General features: G+C 41.2%; 1 protein-coding gene across 1 annotated transcript in view; it reads left to right on the top strand.

Moving 5' to 3' along the window:
* Positions 1 to 1,128: 1,128 nt before the first annotated feature.
* The window catches only part of AQP4 (aquaporin 4), an 83,310-nt gene continuing 66,384 nt past the window's right edge, over positions 1,129 to 18,054 (top strand). Inside the window, exon 1 of the mRNA XM_033929717.1 lies at positions 1,129 to 1,299. Coding sequence (XP_033785608.1) covers positions 1,250 to 1,299 — 50 coding nt within the window. The 5' untranslated portion in view covers positions 1,129 to 1,249. The remainder of the gene's footprint in view (positions 1,300 to 18,054) is intronic.

The raw sequence follows: 18,054 nt of genomic DNA on the forward strand, positions 1-18,054 counted from the left end.
TTGGAACATTTGAATCTAGTACTAAATTTATTTGTCCCCAAATTGACTTCCAATATATTAATATAAATGGACAAAAATACAACAGATGATCCAAAGTCCCTATATCAATATGACAATGCCAGCATCTATTAGACTTAGAACTATCTATTTTATTTAATCAAACTGGGGTCCAGAAAATCCTATGTAACAAAAATAACCATGTTTGTCTCATAGATGCTGACGCTGTACATTTCAATCTCCAAAGTCCAAATTCGTGGCCAACGAGATACAGACATATACTGTTTTATCTTTTATATTTTTCTTGATCCAGCTCATTTAGAAAATTTTCTTCAAAATAAACCTAAATTGGATATATTACCTGTAACTATTGCAGAGGTTGAGATGGAATGAATATGGATAATTTAATTGCCTGACTCTAGAGTGTACTAGTATAGTTTTGTTTTTATTTCCTGTATTATGTTAGAGACTACAGCAGATATACCCAGCTCTCCATAATGTGGACTTGATAACATTAGAATTTTTCAGTTTGATTTATTTCCTCTATATTTGTTTGTATTACCTGAACTTGTTATATGTTATAACAAATTAATAAATTTATAAATAATAAAAAAAAGAAATGGCCCCACTAAGGATGTGCAAAGGGCAAATATTTTCTTTTTTTTTCCAGGCATACTAAGGAGAAATTAGTTCTTACCTGTCCCATTGCAAAATGCACCTATAGAAAAACAGGCACTGATTTCTTTTTCAACATATTCTTTATTCCAGTGAGCAAGGGTAACTTTGGACATCACTTGTCCTTTACATTGGCCTCCCAGCAAGACAAAAACATGATCCAAATGATGGAATTTCTGAGTCCTATTCACGTAAATATGTAACACCCGCTGAACATTGTCACAAGTCCGAGCCCAGCATCAGCCTTGAGCCAGTGATGAACCTGAAAAGGCACCCTGTGAAGCTAGTCAGGGCTAATCAAGTCAGGAATTGGAGCAGGAAGTTCAGGCTGTGTTTGATCAGGACTTAGACCATAACCTGGTGAAAGCAGGCAGGGCCCCTTTAAATCCTCCATTTTGTAAAAGGCTGGCTAAACAGGGCAGAAGGCAGCCTCAGCTGAAGGAAGCCTGGCCCCTGAGTAAGACTGGGCGGGGCACAGCAGCGTTGGAACATTTGGAGAGCTGGCTGTCCAGGAGAAAGGGGGAAGCCAGGGAAGTTCCCAGGTGGAAGGAACCTCCACCAGTCCAAGAATCCATGGATGTGGAAATGTTTGACCCAGAGGCAGACCAGCAAACACAGGAGATCCAGGTACTGGAGGACATGGATTGTAGTTCTCTTCCAGAGCTTGCGTGTTCAGAAGCCATGGAAGTAAGCTGACCTGGCTGGGTGTTTGCCTTTCAGAGCTGTTTTTTGTTATGGACTTTTTGATGGGCTGGTTGGCTTGCTGTGAGAACTTTGTTGGGAGATAATTAAGCCACATGGACAAAGGCATTGTTTGGAAGGCTGTGAAAACTCTGAAGTTTGGGTGTTGGTTTGTCTGACATCCAGGATAGTGTGTTTGGGGTTATATCTATATGTTTGGACTTTGCTTTGCCAAGAAGTTGAACTGATAAAGCTTATAACCTCCCGCTCCTTAATGCTTGAAGGGATGGGAGAAGCCTTGCTACATTATACAGCTCAGAGTGTATGTTTGGGAGCTAAAGGCTGCCAGAGACTCATTGATACTTTGGGCTGTTCTCACTACTTGTCAGTAGAACTTACCTGGGACATTAGTAAAACACTGAAGCAGGAACCAGACAGGCTGGTAAGAGTGATATTACCTTGGGCACATTATAGTTATTTTTGGATTTTTGTTTTGTCCTATTTGGCTTTTCAATAAATGTGATTCCTTTCTTTTTGATACTGAGGTGAACTGTGCCATTCTGATTTTCTGATACACAGAGTGAGATACTACCAACAGGTCTTCCTCCCTCTTGGGGAAGCACGCCAGGGTGAAATTGTAAGCATGTGCCGGTCTCTGCTAGGCCCAAGAGCCAGCCACGCTACAACATCCAACTTGTACAGATGCTGTTCCTCTACAGGACCATTGTGCTTGCCCAGCACTGGCAGTGACATGGACTGATTGACATGAAAAGGTGGAACTGGTATCAAAACCACTCACTTTTTAGAAAGCATCAGAAAAGGCATGTGACACAAAAGTGCCTGCAACTCTGAAACATACCAAGCAGAAGTCAAAGCCACCAGAAAGACTGTCTTTAAAGTAAGGTCCTTTAGAGCAGTGGTTCCTAACCCTATCCTGGAGGACCACCAGACCAGTCGGGTTTTCAGGATAGTCCTAATGAATTTGCATGCCTGGCACCTCCATTATATGCAGATCTCTCTCATGAATATTCATTAGGGTTAGCCTGAAAACCCGACTGGCCTGGTGGTCCTCTAGGACAGGGTTGGGAATCACTGCTTTAGAGTATAGTGCTCCAAAGGTTCAAAAGGTAAAGACACCGAATCAAAATATCAGGTTGAGATCCCAAGAGGGGACAAAGAACAGACTGGTAGATAATGGAGATAAACTCACTCACACAGGAAATGAGAGATATCCAGGTGAGAAGACAAATACTTGCCTTGAGCTATGCCTCAAAAGAAAAATATAGCCTTGTAAGTAAAATAAGGCCAAACCTTTCTCCAGGCCATCCTGCAAAAATTCCAAAGTTTGCAACAAGGACACCCAAAGAGAAACAATTAGACAAAAGTTACACCAGTCCTCAAAAATATGCTAGACTTGCACATATGCCATGAAAGTAGATTGCTTTCTAGACCTCACAAAGGTCCAAATCACTTGGCCAAGAACCAGGTTGTAAGACAACCGAACATCCAAACTGGACCCTAAGACAGCAGATCCGCAAAGACAGGAAGCCTAACAGAAGCAAACCAGATTCTGGAAGGGAGGAAACACTGCCTGAATCCTTCTGGATTGAACCACTGTAGGCCAATCCAGAACAATAAGAGCCACTTGACCCCCATGGCAGCTGATCCAGAGAAGAACCCTGCCTATCAATAGCCACAGAGGAAAGAGCTAGAACATCTAGGCCTTCTGCCTGGAAGTCCCTTCAATAAATGAAGAACCGTGGCACTTTAGCATTGTTCACAGTGACCATCAGGTCCATGACTAGAACCCCTTATGTTCAGAGCACTAGACTGAAGGTATTGTCTCCTAAGCACCTTTTCCCAGGATCCAACACATACCTGAATGTTTTCCATGCCTGCTACATGAGTTGTAGAGAGATTGAGATGAATTTCCTCCAAATCTAGCAGTAACACTGCCTTCTGAGCCAAAAGACATCTCTTGGTGCATCCCTGATGATTTACATATGCCACTGTCATTGGATTCTCTGAGAGAACTCAAATCACTCTGCCACATAGCCAATCAAGAAAGGCTACTAATGCCAGCTGAATTATCAGGGTCTCCTCTGGCAACCACTGGCCTTGTGCTGACTGACTCAAACAATGCATCTCCCAACCAGAAAGAATGGCATTCATCATCCACTGGAGTGGCCTAAGGCATCCACCATCCACTGGAGGGGCCTATGACAACTGGGCCAATTCCAGTTGGCCTAGGCACCTAAGGCCCCTCCTATGGACAGGTCCTTAGGCACCTGGCCCAATCAGGCCCTAGGCCCACCATTCAGAGGATGGCAGGCCTGCCAGCCGGCAGGGCTTACAACCCAGCTGACAGGCCAACTTAAAGTAAGTTGAGGGGTGTCATGGATTGGGGGGGTGATGGGGGGGTGTTGGGTATAGGCGGCCATTTGGGGGTTCAGGGGGGCAATCAGGGGTTCAGGAAGGGTCACAGGCAGTGCGCCATGGGCAGGAGGGCCTGAGATCCCTCCTGCCCATATTTGAGGGGGGGGGTCACCTTCTGGCAGGAGGGGTTGGGCTCCCTCCTGCTGGTATTGTCGGGGGGGGATTGGGGACTTGCACCTCAGCAGGAGGGGTTGGGTTCCCTCCTGCCGGTATTATCAGGTTGGGTTCGGGGACTTGCACCTCAGCAGAAGGGGTTGGGCTACCTCCTGCTGGTATTGTCAGGGGATGGGGATCAGGGGCTTGCGCCTCAGCAGGAGGGGTTGGGCTCCCTCCTGCCGCTATTGTCAGGGGGGGTTTGTGGGCTTGTGCCTCAGCAGGAAAGCATAGGCTCCTTCCTGCTGGTATTGTCGGGGTTCGGGGGTGTGATCACGATCACGGCAGGAGAGATTGGGCATCTCTCCTGCCGCGGTTCGCGGCAGTTCGGCGGGGATCACAATTGTGGCAGGGGAGATTATGCATCTTTCCTGCTGCAATCATTGTGGTGGGGGGTAGGCAGGTTACCGGGGCTGGTGAGCTGATCATGGCAGCCGCGATCAGCTCAGCAGCCCCTATTTGGAACTTATATCTGTTTTGACTTGGTCTAAGTCAAAACGTATAAGTTCCAACTGGGCAACCTTGTTAAACTTTTGGTTATATTTGCTGTACGACTAAGTCTAGGTCGTCCCATCTTCCACCCTTTCCCCTCCTCTAAAAATGCCTATTTTCGCTCTAGGCGTTTAGAGGCAGGGTAAAGGCCTAAGCTGGTTTTAGATCTGTCTTTGTGATCATCCAAGTATGATTTAGTCCACTTTTTGAACTTTTTTAAATTTTTTATTATGAGCCCCTTAGGGTATACTAAGTTATCGGGGAGGGAGGGGGGGTCAGTGAGTTCTTTGGGTTGGTAGCTGCAATTTTAAAAAAGATGCTCCAATATGCACTAATACAGGATGTCCGGGGCGGTACTTGGAGAGACCTCCCAGGAAAGGGACTTGGGAGTTCTGATCGACAAGTCGATGAAGCCGTCCACACAATGTGTGGCGGAAGCAAAAAGGGCAAACAGAATGCTAGGAATGATAAAGAAGGGGATCATGAACAGATCAGAGAAGGTTATAATGCCGCTGTACCGGGCCATGGTACGCCCTCACCTGAAGTACTGCGTCCAGTACTGGTCGCCGTACCTGAAGAAGGACACGGTACTACTCGAAAGGGTCCAGAGAAGAGCGACTAAGATGGTTAAGGGGCTGGAGGAGCTGCCGTACAGTGAAAGATTAGAGAAACTGGGCCTCTTCTCTCTCGAACAGAGGAGATTGAGAGGGGACATGATCGAAACATTCAAGGTACTGAAGGGGATAGACTTAGTAGATAAGGACAGGTTGTTCACCCTCTCCAAGGTAGGGAGAACAAGAGGGCACTCTCTAAAGTTGAAAGGGGATAGATTCCGTACAAACGTAAGGAAGTTCTTCTTCACCCAGAGAGTGGTAAAAAGCTGGAACGCCCTTCCAGAGGCTGTTATAGGGGAAAACACCCTCCAAGGATTCAAGACAAAGTTAGACAAGTTTTTGTTGAACAAGAACGTGCACTGGTAGGGCTAGTCTCAGTTAGGGTGCTGGTCTTAGACCAGAGGGCCGCCGCGTGAGCAGACTGCTGGGCATGATGGACCATTTGTCTGACTCAGCAGTGGCAATTCTTATGTTCTTATGTTATGTTCTTAAGAGTAGGATGCTCTTTTTTCCTTACATTCAGCTTTCAGAAATCATTGTTTTCTATAGCCATGCCAGCAAATACTCTTGCATAATCTGGGTTCAGCAAAGTCTTTTCTAAAATTTCAGGGGTATTAAGCATTTCGTTGCCTGGATTTCTTCAATTCCTCCTCAGCATCCTGTGCAAAATAGGGGTTTTCACCAGCTCATTGAATACTTACTTCTTAATGCTATGTATTATGTGCATCACTGCTTTTCCATCCCGAGACTGATGGAAAAACAGGAACTGTTATACATAAACAAGAGTTGTTACAGCTGAGAAATCTCAAGGGCTGATGCTAGCAAAGAGAGAAAATGGTCTCTTTTTAAATATTGTCCATTCATCTCTTGATTCAGTCCTTTGGTGGAAGCTAGCCAGGTGTCACACTGTGACCAGGCTAAATTTCTTGCCAGCTTCCCCAATTAAAGGGAAAAAGAACAACTGAAGATTTGCATTTGAATGAGATATAGGGAAGTACATCACATTTGTATCATACAAAATGTTCCAGACATTGGTACCAAAGTACAGGAAAGAGAAATATTAAGTGGAATAATGAAACACAGCAAGCCGTGTAACACCAAATAGAAATTCAAATTATTTATTTTCTAACCCAAATACTAGCATACTTATCTGTTTCATTTCAGACAGAATAGTTTAATATTCAGAAACAGCAGCATGGTTTGTTAAGCATTCTTGACTGCATAAATAGATGTAACCTCGTCACTGCTTCAGTTTTCCTTGACTTGATTTTCTAAAAGTACTTTTGTACTTTAAGCTTTGTTAACCTTATGTTCTTTCTTTGATGCATGATTTCAAACACCCAGATGCAAAGAAGGCTAAAGCAAAATTGAAAAATCAAAACAGTTGTGCCCACACCAATGAACTTTACACAGTATTTGAAAGAAGGTGACGCTTCAAGACCAGGATCTTTATAATGAATGAGGTAGCTCTCTAAACAGTAGATTATTTAAGTAAGAAGAAAAGAAGAAAACATCATAAGAGCCTATAGTAAGTTCAGTCAAGTTTGAAGCCTTGAGCATAATTAGTAAGGATGAATTAAGTCCATATTCCAGTTGGTAGCTTATTCAGAAGACAGCCTCTCATGCACCTCTTCATCTTATTTCTATAATCAAGACATTGGGTTGCCTTGGCTTTTTTTTTTTAACCCTAACATCCACTCATGAGATACTAGAAGATATAAAAAATATTAATAAAGTGTCATTGAATTTCTCAATCCCCAAATCCTCAGTTTAAAATTAACAAGACAGCTATTAACTGGGTAAGGTGCCAGGAAAAAGGACTGTGGGAGTTTGGCAGCTTGGAAAGTGATAGTTTTTTACCATTCTTTAATTTTCAAAGGTAATTTGGAATTCCATGCTTATAAAATTTAATTGGACGTGATTAGGTTATTGCACTCAAAAAGTGGAGCTGGGAAGAAGTGATGTCTTCTCAGCAGATAGCTGCCTAATTGTGGGGCTCCCGCTCATCAGAACTCCCATGGTTCTTTTATAGCAACTTCCCTCATCGATTTAATACCAGAGTATAGAGAATCGTTTGCTAGAATTGTTGGTTACATAATTGGCTATAAAAAGAAAGCTGTGGACATCAGAACCTGTGTGATGGTAACAGCTGACCATTCTGACTGGGAGACAACTAAGATGGCACCACAGGATGCACTGCAAGAAGCGCAGGAGTCTGGTAATGAAAGAAGTTCCATGCAGGATAGCACAGCTGAAGAAATGTTACTCGTCTGCTGATATGCGGCAGTGGATGGCAGAAATAAAAATGGCCGTGCTCTCATCTGGTTAGAGGTGGGCCCTTGGTATGGGGAGTGAGAGCAGGGATTTTGGAGACATAATAAAAACGTATTAGAGGACAGGCATGTTTGTGAAGACTTTCAGGAAGTCATTCAGTGCTATCTGCAAGAAAATGATATTGGATCAGTCATTGATAGCTTTTTTTGGGTCACCCTGAAAGCAGTTGTGAGAAGTCATTTAATAAAATGGGGGACCTGAAAGAAGAGGTTATATGATACAGTATATCTGTACTGAAATTACAAGAGTGCCCCTGTTATTTAGAAAGTTAGCATAATAGAAACTGCATTTACATTGATGTAATAAAGAGGCCTCCTTCACAGATAGAAGAGGACAGCGATTTAATAGAAGACATTCAAAATATAGTTGTAAAAGGGGAAGCACTACTAACGGCCTCTTATACAAAGCCGCGCTAGCGGCTGTGCTGCACTAATGGACCCGAAGCCCATAGAGATTTAAAGGGCTTCGGGGCTGTTGCCGCGCAGCAGCCACTAGTGCGGCTTTGTAAAAGAGGCCGTAAGTGATTTTAACATAGAAACATGATGGCAGGCCAAATGGCCCATCCACAGTAACCATTATATCTTCCTCTCTCTAAGAGATCCCACGTGCCTATCCAATGCATTCTTGAATTCAGATACAGTCTCCATCTCCATCACCTCTTCCGGGAGACTGTTCCACGCATCTACCACCCTTTCTGTAAAAACATGCTTCAATATACATTGAGAAGAGTAGGATGCTCTTTTTTCCCTACTCCTGAGCCCATCACCTCTTAACTTCGTCCTAGGACCTCTCATTCCAGATGTTGATTGGGATATCCTTATTGTAGGGCTCCTAGGAGTAGGGAGATCCTTTATTCTCTTCAGGGAGAACTGTTCCAGTAGTTGGCAATGGAAGCCACACACGATGCGGTCAAGCTGAACTAACTGCTTGCAAATAGGGAAAGTGTTTCTAATGTTATACATTAGTGAGTGATCATCTGGCATGCAGTGATTACCACATAGTGTGGTTTAATATTAAATCCTCCCACTATCAGCAGAAAATCTTCAAATCCAACATTAACTTAAAATGGGTCAGGCCAATGGTCCATCAAGCCCAGTAGCCCGTTTTCACAGTGGCCAATCCAGGTCCCTAATACCTAGCCAAAACCTAAGGAGTATCAACATTCCATGCTACCAATCCAGGGCAAGCAGTGGCTTCTCCTATGTGTTTGTCAATTATAGACTATGGACTTTTCCTCCAGGAAATTCTCCAAACACTTCTTAAAACCAACTACGCTATCCATCCTTACCACAACCTCTGGCAATGCATTCCAGAGCTTAATTATTCTTTGAGTGAAAAAAGATTTCCTCCTATTGGTTTTAAAAGTATTTCCCTGTAACTTCATCACGTGTCCCCTAGTCCTTGTAATTTTTGACGGAGTGAAAAATCAATTCACTTGTACCCGTTCTACCCCACTCAGGATTTTGGAGACTTCAATCATATCTCCCCCTCAGCCGTCTCTTTTCCATGCTGAAGAGTTTTTCCTCAAACAAGATGAGTTTCATCCCCTTTATCATCTTGGTTGCTCTTCTTTGAACCTTTTCTAGTGCTGCTATATCTTTCTTGAGATGAGGAGACCAGAATTGAACACAATACCCCAGATAAGGTCGCACTATGGAGTGAAACAGGGGCATTATAACATTCTTAGTCTTGTTAACCATCCCTTTATTAATAATTCCTAGCATCCTGTTTGCTTTTTTGGCCGCTGCCACACATTGAGTGGAAGGTTTCATTGTATTGTCTACGATGACACCCAGATCCTTTTTTGGGCGCTAACCCCCAAGGTGGACCCTAGCATCCAGTAACTATAATTTGGGTTATTCTTCCCAATGTGCATCACTTTGCATTTGTCCACCTTAAATTTCATCTGCCACTTGGATGCCCAGTCTTCCAATTTCCAAATGTCTGTTTGCAATTTTTCACAATCCGCATGCGTTTTAACAACTCTGAACAGTTTAGTGTCATCTGAAAATTTAATCACCTCACTCATTTTTCCAATTTCCAGATCATTTATAAATAAGTTAAATAGCACCGGTCCCAGTACAGGTCCCTGCGGCACTCCACTGTTTACTCTCCTCCATTGAGAAAAATGACCATTTAACCCTACCTTCTGTTTTCTATCTGATAACCAATTCCTAATCCACAAATGAACTTTGCCACCTATCCCATGACTCTATTTTCTCAGGAGCCTCTCATGAGGAACTTTAACAAAAGCTTTCTGAAAATCTAGATACACTACATCAATCTTTATCCACATGTTTATTCATACCTTCAAAGAAGTCATGCAAATTGATGAGGTAAAATCTCCCTTGGCTGAAACCATGCTGACTCATTAAATCATGTTTGTCTATGTGTTCCACAATTTTATTTTTTATTATTTTTTCCACCATTTTGCCCACTAGATGCCACTGTTTTTAACAAATGAATCCAGTTGTTCTTTAAAATTTAATTGTTTCTCTAAATTGACACATACTCTCCCTACTTGCACTTGATCTATAATTCCCCATTTTATGTCTTTAACTGTATGACCATTCTCTACCCAATGCTCAACTAGGGGTGCCTGTAAATTTTGTGTAGTGATTCTCGATTTATGTTCGTGCAAACGAACTTTTATTGGGCGGCCTGGTCTCCCTACGTATATTATATTACATGGGCACATTATAAAATATATCACATTGATACTATTATAATTCACCAAAAATCAGATATGGAATAATTGCGCCGTTTTCAAATTCCTCCATTCATCACCCTCTATTGTTTGTTCACACCACTGACATCTACCACATTTACTATGAAATCCTTTCTGATCCATCTGTTTTCTAATACCATATCTCTGATGTTGTAATTGCTCCCCAAGTGTCCATCCTCCAGTATTTGCAATCACTGGGAAAGAAAGAAAACAGTTATGTAACTCAGTGTTTTTCAACCGCTGTTCCGCGGCACACTAGTGTGCCGCGAGATGTTGCCTGGTGTGCCGCAGGGCCGCCATCAGGGCAGTACTACCAGTCCTGCATTCAGGGGCCCGGAGCTGACAGGGGGCCCGAGGCAGGGGTGCCAGTAGCTCGCCAAGGCAAAGTGAGTCGATCACCCAGGACTCACTTTGTCTTGGCGAACTAATCTATCGAGCCGATAAGTCTTCTTCTCCCCGACGTCAATTCTGCAGTCGGAGAGGAAGTTCGGGCCAGCCAATCGCTGCCTGGCTGGGCGGAACTTCCTCTCCGATTGCAGAATTGACGTCAGGGAGAGCATGCGTCGGCGTCGGCTTTGGGGCCTGTTATCCATTGGTGGGTCCTGTTCCCCGATAGCAGCGGCAGTGGCAGTGGCTTGGGGAACGGCAGGGAGAAAGAAAGAAAGGGGGCAGGCAGGGAAACAGAAGGAAAGAAGAGAAACAGAAAAAAAGAAAGAAAGGTCAGGGAGAGAGGAAGAAAAAGTTGGGGGAGGGAATGAGGTGTGGAGGAGAGAAAGCATACAGGCTGATAGAAGGGAAGAAAGATTGGATGCACAGTTAGAAGAAGAAAGTGCAACCAGAAATCACCAGACAAGGTAGGAAAAATGATTTTATTTTAAATTTAGCAAAGTGGAGGCAGTATTACCACAGTTTTCAAAGGAATTTGCCCAAATAACTTAATAATTAACTGGGTAAATTCCCAGAGATGAAAACTTCCCTTCACTTACTATGCACAGTTCTGAATTTATATCTGCTGTCTATATTTTACAATATGGTCACCTTTTACTAAACCGCAATAGTGGTTTTTAGCGCAGGGAGCCTATGAGCGTCAAGAGCAGCGCTGGGCATTCAGCGCAGCTCCCTGTGCTAAAAACTGCTATTGTGGTTTAATAAAAAGGATGGAGGGTATATTTGTCTATTTTTGTATGCTATAAAAACCAAATACAGAGAGAGACTGAGAGCTGTTGACGAAGAGCTACGTGTGTGTCTTTCTTCGATTCCAGCCAGAATATCAGCTTTGTGTTCAGCCAAACAGGCCCAGGTTTCGCACTGAATAAAGTATTTTATAATTTTTCACTATTATGTTTACTTAATATTTCATAATAAAGTAATTATAAAATACTTTCTTTGTGTTTATTTGATTCCTATTCAAGAGAATTACTTTATATATAGTCAATATAGGCACAGAGTTAAATTTTTTAACATTTTCTAATGGTGGTGTGCCTCGTGATTTTTTTCATGAAACAAGTGTGCCTTTGCCCAAAAAAGGTTGAAAAACACTGATGTAACTGAACTACATGCCAATGCGCACGCATGATGTTAATAAATTCATATATGAAATTAGAAAAAGGCAATATACATGAAAGCTTCTCTTCTTTATTTTACTCTTGTCTCTTTTTTTTAATCTTTATTAATTTTCAAAACTAATCAAAGTGCCAGGAATTATATAGACATTAATAATCAACGGAAACACTTAAATTCCATCAATAACAATGCAGAAGAAAAATATCTCTCCCCTCCCAACCAACAATTTAATCAAGAATAAACCAAAAATATTTCCCCCCCCAACTCCCCCCCACCCACCCCGTCCTGGATTTGTATAGAAATAAACAAAATAAAATAAAAGTCAACTATGGGGTCCTTTTATAAAGCCGCGCTAGAGCCTTAACGCGAGGAATAGTGCGTGCTAAATTGCCGTGTGCACTAGGCGCTACCGCCTCCTTTTGAGCAGGCGGTAGATTTTCAGCTAGCGCACGCTATAGCACACGCTAATCCGGTGCATGTGTAAAAAACTCTAACACACCTTTGTAAAAGGATCCCTATGTTGAAGTAACAAAGGATGTCAACGGGCCCCAAACCAAATTTTAAAAATTGCTATGCCCCAACCTATCAGCATTCATCTTTTCATATTTGTACCCTAAACATAAACTGTCTCTTCTTTTAATAGATGTCTCTGAGCAAAATGAGCCCTCAATTGCTTTATCCTCATTCCAAAAACCGATTTTTAAAACACTTGCTTGATATTTATAATCTTTATCTGTAGAGTACATCCTCCTCAGTCTCAAATATTGACTAATTGGGAGGTTAAATTTCAATTTGTAAGGGTGGAAGCTGGAGAAATGAAGTAAGGTATTTTGTTCAACTGGTTTACGATATACAGTAGTCTCAAATTTCACTCTAGATTTCTTTACTACTACATTTAAAAACTCAATACTTTGCCATTTGTAATTAAGGGCTCCTTTTACTAAGGTGTGCTAGTGTTTTTAGCGCACACAGGAAATTACCGCATGCTATCCCGCGCGCTATGCGGCTAGAACTAACGCCAGCTAAATATGTGAAGTGTTCAGTACCATTCCAACTGCATGTGAGCCACTGCTAGTTGTTACTAGGGACCATCATAACACTTGTTATAACATCATGTCCCCTTACCCTCACATGGACAGTGAATAATACATATGACTAGGGCAATGAACTTATCTGCTTAGTTGCAGGCACTACAGTGTTCCAGCCAAATTTCTTAGACCTTTTGTGGGTTTTCAGCGGCTCTGCAGGTGGACAAATCTGTGTGAAGCGCCCTGTGTTGCTTGAGTGATGAATATGCTGCTTTAAACCCCGCTACCCAGCCTGAGTTTCGTTATAAGCGTCATCAGGAGAGGTAACTAAGGGCCACTTGATGAAGTTACAGGGAAATACTTTTAAAACCAATAGGAGGAAATATTTTTTTCACTCAGAGAATAATTAAGCTTTGGAATGCATTGCCAGAGGTTGTGGTAAGGGCAGATAGTGTAGCTGGTTTTAAGATAGGTTTGGACAATTTCCTGGAGGAACAGTCCATAGTCTGTTATTGAGAAAGACATGGGGGAAGCCACTGCTTGCCCTGGATCGGTAGCATGGAATGTTGCTACTCCTTGGGTTTTGGCCAGGTACTAGGAACCTGGATTGGCCACGTGAGAACGGGCTACTGGGCTTGATGGACCATTGATCTGACCCAGTAAGGCTATTCTTATTTTTTTTAAAAAGAGGACTGCTGAGAGTTTCCCCTGTGCTTATAAGACCTTGACTGTCATCCTTCTGTTTTTCTGACTCTTGTCATCACTCTGAAAAATGCTTTTAAGCCTTAATTTTGTTTTGGAACTAAAAGCCACAACTGTATTTATCTAACATATTTATAAAAGCATCAAGAAAAACATATCAAATATTCATAAGATAAAGCATCAGTCCAGGTCCTTAATTACTCCCATTTACCTCCATTTCATCTTGCCACAAAAGGAAAAAGCATGAAGCTGCTTCTAAAGCTTAGTGAATCAGTTATTTCATGTGGTAACGGTTTCTCCACTCAACTTCTGTAGCTATATTTTCCAGTGTCTTCCACAGGCTCCTGGTTTCACTGGGCCTATATGATATGTCATGCATGTTTTTGTCCAAATCAGCTTCTCATGGCTACAAAGGCTAGACACATTCCCAACCTTAGAAGTTACAACACACTGAAGCACCCCTAATAATACTTCTGCATTGCATTAAGTATTTAAGCCCGTTTGCATACCAGAAAGATATCACCACTAGCGAGGCCAAATACACTGAGGTCAATGCAAAGAAATTTGAACAGCAAGAAATGGCACCTGGATGTTTAACTGATTTGGCTGGGGCTAACTGGGCATATTCAGCAGTACTTAACTAGATATGCCTGATTACTGTCTAAGCTGAAACCAGCTATGTTGTGGGAGGTCAAGGGGCAGAGTCAGCACTTATGCAGTTAAGGGTCAATACTCAGTGCTTAATCATATAAAGTAACCATCATTTTTTTTGTTTTTATTCTTCGTGGAAGCAATTAATCTCTGCACCAATACCAAGGAATCCAAACAGAGCAAAGAAGGTCAGATCTTCAAACCAAACTCTTTTTAATAGCAACCATATATATATAAAAAATATACAACATTCATACAACTCGATACGGGCCGTGTTTCAGCTACAGGTGTCCTGAAATGTATAACAAAGATGACATAAAACAATATACAAATATATGCAAATAACCACAGTTCAAAATTACAAATTGCAAAAATTAAAGTTGCATAGAAAATGTATTTTTAAAAATGGATAAACGGTAAAACCATACCTTATGAATGAAGCAACAGGTCACACACAAAAATGTACTAGAGCAGTGGTCTCAAACTCGCAGCCCAGGTACTATTTTGAGGCCCTCAGTATGTTTATCATAATCACAAAAGTAAAATAAAACAGTTTCTTGATCATATGTCTCTTTAGCTATAAATTACAATATTATTATTAAGACTTAGTCAAAAGGAAAGATTTATAAACTATAGTTTTACCTCATGCAAAATTGTCATTTCTTTAATAAGACATTAACTATTTTTTTCTGCGACCCTCCAAGTACCTACAAATCCAAAATGTAGCCCTGCAAAGGGTTTGAGTTTGAGACCACTGTACTGGAGGAACAATTTTAAAAAGGTGACAAAAATTAATAAAATACATAAGCATTGTATAACAATTACAAAAATATAACAATAAAAGATTGTGACAACAGGAAACATTAGAACTAAAAGCATCGATTGACGATCTGGCCTTCTCTGCTCTGTCTGGATTCCTACACCACTATAATAGTACCACATAAAACAGTTCTGTCTTTATGCACTTCACCTTATGTCTGCATCTCTGCATAAACTAAATATATGCAGATCAATAGCAATCTGATGACTTTTATAACCCCCTATAATCCCTAGTTATAGTCTCATGTCTGAACTCCAAGCCACATTAGAACACCAAGACACTTATTTAGAAGCGCCATTCACATTTTAGATGTGAATAAATCAGCACACAAAAGACAGTTCTATGACTGAGCACATGCAGATACTCATGCCTCACATGCATATACTGTAACTGCAAGGAGGCATACACATTTCATTGTACATTTATTAACTGCCTTTTCATGAAGAAACTTGCCCAAAGCAATTTACAATACATTGAAGAATAAGCAGATACTTTTAAGTATTCTCCCTATCTGTCCTGGCAGCAGAGGCGTACCTAGAGTATGTGACACCCGGGACCCATTGTTTTTTGACACCCCCTGCCATCATTTTTGACACCCCCCCCCCCCAATGTAAAAAATATTTTTAGTAATGTTCCTGGGGCCAGCCATGAAGGGGTGTTCCTGGCCTAGGAGTCATGGTCCGGGAACTTCCCTTCTCACGGCCCGGTGCCAAGGCTCTGGATAGTCCCCGTGGCCCAGCATGTTCCTAGCCTTCTCTCCCTTTACCTTCCGTGAAGCTAAAAAAGCTGCCAGCCTCGGCAGTGATTTAGCTACGTCACCCGCGGCTCCCCTTCCTGCTTTCCGTGTCTGCCTCTGCAATCCACCCGAGCGGAAACAGGAAGTTGCGTCATTGGCAGACGCGGAAAGCAGGAAGGGGAGCCGCGGGCGACGTAGCTGAATCCCTTTCAAGGCAGAGTACAGGAGTGGTTTACCATTGCCTTCTCCTGTGCACTGTATGGTTCCACTATGTTGCTGCAGTCCAATGGTCCTGTGGTCTGCAGCACCTGGTGTAACCCAGTAGTCCCCCATCTAGGTACTAGCCAGGCCTGACCCTGCTTAGCTTCTGAAAGCAAAAGTGGGCCTACCCAGGGCAACCAGGCTATAGGCACTTAGATAAATAACTTATACAATACTATAAGTTACACTCCTTGCTGCGCTTGCACACTCATTTATGCCTGTCATTGAGCAGATATAAATGACCATACCTATATTTTGGTATGCCAATGTGGGTGTGCACTAGCTTTCTATAATGGCTCTTGGTGGCCAGATGCCATAATGGAATTGGCACACTGCACACACCTTTGGGGTCTGGATATACGTGTCTAAAACTGAGGAATGTCCAAAGGGCAAGAGGATGTTATCTGGGCTATTGATTGTTCCTTCACTAAAATCCATTAATACTTGCAAACAGTATTTTTTTCAGTTACGGCTCCCCAATTGTGGAATTCATTACCTATTTATATAAGGGAAGAGAGACATATATATAGATTCAAGGGTAAGTTAAAATGCCTTCTTTTTAATGATGCTTTTGACTATTAGTTCCCTTAGTCAAGATCGCTAACCGTTTTTAATAATCTTTATTCATTTTAAAACACTTTCAATAAGTGGAAACAGAATAAATTAAACATTTTACACTTTAGATATCACTTAAATTTTTACAAGATTCATACAGATCATTACCCTCCCCCTACCCAACCTGATCCTTATCATTAAAGTAATTATAAAATTTTATCATAATTTCAGACATACATTATACATATTTTAAAAATAAATTACATATATATAATCAATCAGACTTGTTTATCCAAACCTCAAAAATACCACCCTTCCCCCCTAATACCATCCATAAAAATAATTAATTAAAAACCTCCCACCCACCTCCCTCCCTGGATATGCATTTTATCTAATAACAAAAATCATAACTATAATAATTCTATAAAAGACGTCAATGGGCCCCAAATTAATTTAAAGTTTTTAATATTCCCTAACAAATCTGCGTTCATTTTCTCATATTTATAGATTAGACATAAACTTACCCACCAGAATGTAAAGTTGAGACGATCCCAATTTTTCCAGTTACATGAAATCAATTGTATAGCTGTACTTTTCATAATTAAAAAGAGACGTCTTTTATATTTGTCTAGGGAATCTTTGATATGCAAAATGGTACCACAAATTACTACTTCATAAGTTAAAGGAATTTCAGATTCTAAAATATTATTAATGTGTCCCCAAATTGATCTCCAAAAAATCAGTATCTTAGGGCAATAAAACAGTAAATGATGTCTATGTCTAGGTGACAGTGCCAGCATCTATTAGATCTAGAATTATCTAACTTTTTAGCCATTTTAGATTTTGGATTTTTCCAAAACCCCACCTTGTGTTGCTTCCCTTTATTGTCTTATTTACTATCAATTAATGTATTTCTATCCCTGCCTCCCTAGAGGTTCGGTCAGTCTTGTAAGTCATGCCTGTAACATTGATAGTCCCCCTTTTGAATAGTAACATAGTAGATGACGGCAGATAAAGACCCGAATGGTCCATCCAGTCTGCCCAACCTGATTCATGGCAATTAATCAAATTTTTAAATAAACTTGAAACTTAAACTTGTTATGGGTAAGAATGGACTGAGTCTAATAAATGAACATTCCCCATTTCAGAAAGGGAATGGTTACCTATGTCATGACAGATCAATGTCAGGATCTATGAGGGGCTGTTGAAAAGTTCTCAGCCCAACCAAGAAGAGAATGATGTGGAGCCAAGAAAAATGACCAAATGCTTCTTTATGCCATTTTTTGGACATTTTTCTCTTTTGAAAATGAGCCCCAATGTATCTTCTATTTTTCTACAGATGTGTTTTTTACATCAAGTCCATTCTTTTTTCCTCTCAGAAATATATGTATAAATTGATATCGCAATTTTTCATGGTTAGATTAACTACAATTCTCTGTACTCTGGAATTTCTAAATCATTATCTTGCCTGCAATTGTTGCGCAATATGGTGATAGGAATCATTTTGTACACAATTTGATAGTGTTACAACATTATTGAGGGAACTGTTATGTTTTGCTTTAAAGGTTTTTATACAGAAATTGTCCTTTTGTATTTAACCAAAATTTTTTAAAGTTCAGTCTTGTCTG

Source organism: Geotrypetes seraphini, chromosome 2 (genome assembly GCF_902459505.1).
Source record: "Geotrypetes seraphini chromosome 2, aGeoSer1.1, whole genome shotgun sequence".
NCBI classification, from domain to species: domain Eukaryota; kingdom Metazoa; phylum Chordata; class Amphibia; order Gymnophiona; family Dermophiidae; genus Geotrypetes; species Geotrypetes seraphini.